This window comes from Cynoglossus semilaevis, chromosome 3 (assembly GCF_000523025.1).
Source record: "Cynoglossus semilaevis isolate Cse_v1.0 chromosome 3, Cse_v1.0, whole genome shotgun sequence".
Lineage (NCBI taxonomy): Eukaryota > Metazoa > Chordata > Actinopteri > Pleuronectiformes > Cynoglossidae > Cynoglossus > Cynoglossus semilaevis.
In genome coordinates, this window is record NC_024309.1 from 8,321,435 (window position 1) to 8,327,358 (window position 5,924).

The window sequence follows — 5,924 nt, forward strand, 5'->3', positions numbered from 1 at the left end:
AGGAGTTCATGTTGAATTATTTTAGACACAACACATCCTCTGATATCCAAAGACAAAACCTGTGAAGACCTTTGACGACCGAGCATTGAGTAACACCTGAAAGTGGAGACAGTTTTTTTTATGGTTTACATCAAAGGATGTCATAAATGCTGTGTTTCTTATGTTCACTGTGGTCCATACCCACGGTCAGACTGGATTTCCAGATAATTCCTGTCTGAGGACTGCGCCGGTATGAACTGGATGCAGGTGGATGAGGCAAGTGACTGCATTGCCTGGATGATTGTGTCCTTTTGCTGGGAGGCTTGGAGAGAGAGAGAGAGAGAGAGAAAAAGAAAGATGGGTGGAAGAAAAATTATTACATGCACAACTGTAACACGGACCTGTCATTTGCTAATTTGAACTTACAATATTGCGTAGAGATTGTGTATGGTACTTTGACTTTGCCATCAGACCCTTTTTTCCACAAGCAGTCCCCCCTTGTGCAGGGATCAGCGTTCTGTAGACCCGTCGGGACAGCAATGTCTCCAAAAAGAACCACAGGGTCACCTGGCTTCTTGCCTGCAAAACAACCCGTAATTAATAGAAGGTGATTTCGGGTTCTGTATCCTCATATTTGTCTTGACTGAAGGATAAACATATCAAAAACTCACCAAGGTCAGCGTTGGCCTTCTCAATCAGTTCTGAGACACTGAGCCCATCATATGAGATGTGGTCTGTGTTGTAGAAACACATCATCAGTATCTTACTTGCACTACTTACAGTACAGTAAACTTTTAAGGATCCTCACCTGAGTTTTCCTTGGTCTCATTGGAATGAGTCTAAAATGTTGCAAATGGTAAACAAAATCATCAGTAATTATTTTGTAACTAGCCTGTTGTCATTAGCTAAGGAGTAGTGATGGAAATCAACCTTCACACTCAGACAGTGTTGCTTACCGGTATGCTAAAGGTGTGGACACAGCCGAGCAGGACGGCCAGGGCTGCAGTCTGGACAATCATGGCCGCTTGTTGACAACACCAGCAAAAGAGAAGAGATGATCTCAAAAAGATGAAGGCTTCCAACTTATATAGAGCAGAATTTGACCTGACTTTTCCCCCATTAATTACAACATGTTGCTGCGCAACACACACACACACAAATACAGAAGAAGCCTACAGTTTATTTCAAGTTATTGTTGGTGTAAGAATTTCTGTGGAAGCAGGTATTTCTTATTCTATAAACGTTGCATGACAGTAATTATGAGGTCATCTAAATGTTAGCGCTTATGTTTTTTTTAAACAAAAAAACTATCAAAAATATTTTAAAATAAATATTAACATATGTATTTCTAGGTTTTTATATATACAGTATATATTTCAGAAACCAATGTTACAGTATAATATATGTTTTTTATGCTTTTAGCTTTTTTGTTTACCTTTAGCGTTAGTGGTTATAGTGGTTTATTGGAATAATGGTTTTAATACTGACCACTAATTGTAGTTACACAAATTGTAGCATGTGTTAAATGTATTCATTCAAAGGAAATCCAGTCATATCCATTTACTTTCTTTATTTAAAGATGTTCTGGTAATATTTTAAAGTAATATGTCATTCAGACTCTGATACAAACAGAACAGAGTCTTAAAGAAGTTTTATTTTGAAAATGTAATGATCCTTCAAAGCTCAGTACATTGCTGCTGGTCCGTAGTACTGGCAGACAAGTCCTTGGAACAAAAAAAGCTGGTATAGATGTAACTACTCCATAACAGACTAAAACAGGTTTCTGTAATTAATATTTGATTGGTTATACAAACCCTTCATTTCTTAGGTTAAGAAACTCTGCACTGATTTTACTAAATGCTTTTTAAGCTCCCGCGGCCACACAACATGGCCTTGAGTTTGGCATTTTACAAGCCTTACAACCCCAAACATTGAAATCACTTTTTTCAATTTTTTATTTTATCTTCATTTATACCTTTACTTGAGTTTTTCCATGAGCTCAATTATAAAACATAGAGTTTCATGCCTGGGTTTGTGTAACAGAAAAAACATTATTCAAATATTAGTCATCAAAAATATTACCATGTATTGCGTATTAGCTACAGATAAATGCATAGCTAAATATATATTAGGCATTTGAATTAAGACCCTTTATTTTCAGTCTTGGTAAGCAAAAGCACAGCAAAAGTTTGTTGACTTAGCGAAGCTTTGCCTCCAGCAAACGTTTGTTGACTTAGCGAAGCTTTGCCTCAGTTTTGCAGAATCTCTGTTGGATGAAAAGAAATTGCATATAACTAAATACACAAAAATCTAGCAGGTTGTCATTTTATTTAGAGTGTAATGAATAACATTTGACAGTTGATGTACCGGTATCTATCAAACAATCATGTTACTACTTTAACATTAACCTGTAATATCTGTCTTTTATTTAATATTTTTTGTTTAATGCTTGCTTTTTGCATATTTTTTTTTAATTTTTTTTTTAGTATACATAGAGAAAAAAAAGTAAACCCACCTACGTTATCAATTTGACTTTTACTTCCTCTGCATTGGCTCAAACTCTGGGTCACGTTTGAAGTGATCCATAGAAGTTCCTGGAATGATTAAAAACAACAAAAAATTATAAAAAATATTTTCCTTTCCTCGCGTCACCCTCGGACCATTGGAGAGGGGTTTACATATCAAGTAGTAGTGGAGATGTGTGGAAAAGAGAACATACTGCACTGGTAGAGGCGGTTGATGCGCAGGATGTCTGTCGCACTCATCCGATTGGCCCTGCCGATCGCAACATTGCTGTTAGGGATGGGAACAATTGTAGGCTCCCTGTTTCTGGAGAAGGCATACCTGTGGTGGTGAGAAAACAGGTAGCTCTGTGTAAATGTCTCACTTTCTGTTAGAAAATTAAAATGAGTAAACATAAATTTCAAAGCTTGGCCTCGATCAATATGCAAATAAATATGAGGCTCTCTATTGGCCAGGTTTTCCCAAGGATATTCTGAGAGCAGCCATGTGTTGCAAAGTTAGTAAAGTGGGTCAGTCTATTAGCTACCTTCCATAGTGCATGACAGAGTTGTAGTCGTAGGGAGTGTTCAAGTTGTTTGTGTTGATCTTCCTGAAGTTGTGTTCCATACCTGTAGAAAATCAAACAAAACGAATGTCTTCATTTTGAATTTTGTCAATAAAATGTTCATTGCTAACGTGTGCTGTAGATAGAGAGCATTTTGCAGCGCCACCTATCATCAAGGTTACACAATGTGGTTGCATTTCCATGAAGTTGGCAGTATGTTGGTGTACTTCACCAACAGAAACAGTTTCAGAAACAGTTTCTTTCCCCTGGCCATCAGACTGTTAAATACCAAACAACCGCCCAATGCAATATCATGTGTAATATTTCCTGTTCAATTTCTGTGCAATACTTCGAACACTGCTGCAAATTATTTTATTCTCACGGTACATTATTTCACTCCGTGCACTATTATTTATTTATTCCTATTTGTCACTTTCAGACTGTTTATATTTACCATTTGTTAATATTTAGCACAATTTTGTTTTGCACTAGTTAGTTAGTTAGTTAGTAGCTAATTGGAGGTATGTGTACACATATACACTATATATACACATACATATACACCTACATATACATATACATATACATATACATATACATATACATGCCTCCAAGTAGTGTCTCTGTGCTATGACAATAAAGAAAGTCTTCAATTTGCTCTAGTGCCACCATGTGGCCAATTGGCAACTCTTTCCTGATTGGTTGCAGATTGGCAACTTGGCAACTCTTTCCTGATTGGTTGCAGGTTGACGAGGGTTTACAGACTTTTCAATATCAACCTAAATTTCGATTGATCCTATACTGTAGTTCTTCATGTCGTCTAATTGCACGGCTGGTTCTAATTGCGCGGAACTCACCAGGGATGACGTTCTGCAGCAGAATGCGAACGTGATTGTCCCTGTCAGAGCGGGTCTGCTCATGGTTGAAGCCCAGGGCGTGAAGGAGCTCATGTTGGACGATGGATTCGAAAACACAACCTCGACGACTCAGAGACACAGTCTGCTCATTACCACGGCGTCCTACGAACGAAAAACACCTGAACAAAGAAATGGAGTCAATACATAAATATTATTAACACCACGCCAGTCATTAATACTGTGTGCTGTTCATGCACTGTGTGGTCCATACCCAGACAAGGAGCGGATGTGTACAAAGTCCCTCTGTCTTGTCTGCATTGGTGTGAAGCGGATGCAGGTGGACGCGGCAAATGACCTCAGGCCTCGGACGATGGTTTCCCTTTCTGATGAGGCTTAAGAAGCAAAGATAATTCAATATTATCATTATTGTCATTATTCATTTTTACTTTATAGTGACCATGTAGTATAAGAATTGAATCATATTGTGGCATAAAGTTACATGCATTTAATCAGTGCCCCAACATGCAGTTCAGTTTATATTAGTAGTAAATATATTTTAATGTATTTAATGAGGGTAGATCACTTTGGCCTGGTCATTCGTATACTGTATACTGCTACTTCAGTCTCCAGTATTGCCGCTTCTTTTCTTCTTTTCTGTACCTGCATTACTACTCTAGCCTCTACTTCCTCTGACTACTGTCACTGCTGCCGTTACATACACTGCTATAATCACAGTTATTCGTCATGCTGTGGCCGCTGCTACTGTTATTGTACTGTCATGACTGCCAGCTGGGGGGCGCTATTGTTCCTAATGCCTCTAATTCACATTGATTTATTTCCAGTTTTCAGTCGTGATTCTCTACTCTGCCCGCAAACCATAAACACGGCTGGTTGAAACTTACAATACTGATTGGCGATGATGTAAGGAATGTAGACATTGCCGTCAGAGGACTTTGGCCACAGGCAGCCACGTGCAGTACAGGGATCGGCGTTCTGTAACCCTGTCGGCACAGCAATGTCTCCGAAAAGCACCAGAGGCTCGTCGATCTTCCTGCCTGCAAAACAACATGAAGACGAGGGAGTACACTTGTAGCAGTAACTTAGTGAATGTCGGACACGTCTACTTCAATAGTAATGTATTAACATACTTACTAAGGTTAGCGTTGGCTTTCTCTAATAGGGTGGAGACGCTGAACTCATCCTCCTCAATAGTGTTGCCTGAAGAAAAAGAAATTAATTTTTTTAAGTAAAGTAATGAATTAATACGACATCTTAGTATCAAACTTGGGAAATGTTTCAAAGTCTAACCGGAGTATTCCTCCGTCCCATCAAATGAGGCCTAGAACAATACAGAAGAAGAAATAAAAGTTGACTTTTCTTTTTTTGTTAAAAAACACATTTTACAGTTAAATGAGCGACCCACACACTGTGACACTCTTGTCTACCTGTATGGTGAAGGTGTGGACAGAGCAGAGGAGGACGCTCAGCACTGCAGTCTGGACAATCATGGCTAGCTGTGGTCTACAACAGCAGGAAAGGAGGAAAAAAGTGTCTGTCTGAAACAGGGCCCACACTTATATAGAGGGGAACATATAGCAACTGTTGCCACTGAATGGCAACACACACATTGAGAAGCAGGTGGCAGTTATTGCTTAACGAAGCCACTGTGATTTGTAAGCAGTGCAACTGTTGGTTCAGATTTAAAAAAAATTGAATTCAAATACATTCAATTGTTTATTAAAAACATTTGAAAAAAACAAAATAATTCTAGTCATAATAAAAAATGACAGCTACCCAATTCTTATTTGTAAACAAAATATTTTAGCCTTGATTTACAAAATGTCAAACCAACCAAAGTCGGCGTTGTTTCTGAGACGTTGAACACAGCGAGCCCAGTAACATGCAGCAGCACACATTGTATAGATCCAGTGAAGGGTCTGTGTACTTTGGAGAGCTGTCTCATCCGTTACAGACCTAGTTACAGCAGGGTGTCACCAGTGTTACGTTTTATATGAGGAGCT

At 38.6% G+C, this 5,924-nt stretch overlaps 1 protein-coding gene across 1 annotated transcript in view; it reads right to left on the reverse strand.

The window, feature by feature from the left end:
* The window catches only part of LOC103377101 (uncharacterized), a 6,215-nt gene extending 738 nt beyond the window's left edge, over positions 1-5,477 (reverse strand). The window contains 16 exon segments of the mRNA XM_025054693.1: positions 1-96; positions 181-301; positions 406-558; positions 651-713; positions 788-818; positions 936-1,151; positions 1,670-1,703; positions 2,519-2,573; positions 2,699-2,823; positions 3,029-3,110; positions 3,904-4,082; positions 4,175-4,295; positions 4,806-4,958; positions 5,056-5,121; positions 5,212-5,242; positions 5,349-5,477. Coding sequence (XP_024910461.1) covers positions 1-96; positions 181-301; positions 406-558; positions 651-713; positions 788-818; positions 936-1,151; positions 1,670-1,703; positions 2,519-2,573; positions 2,699-2,823; positions 3,029-3,110; positions 3,904-4,082; positions 4,175-4,295; positions 4,806-4,958; positions 5,056-5,121; positions 5,212-5,242; positions 5,349-5,411 — 1,589 coding nt within the window. The 5' untranslated portion in view covers positions 5,412-5,477.
* Between the last annotated feature and the right edge of the window lie 447 nt (positions 5,478-5,924).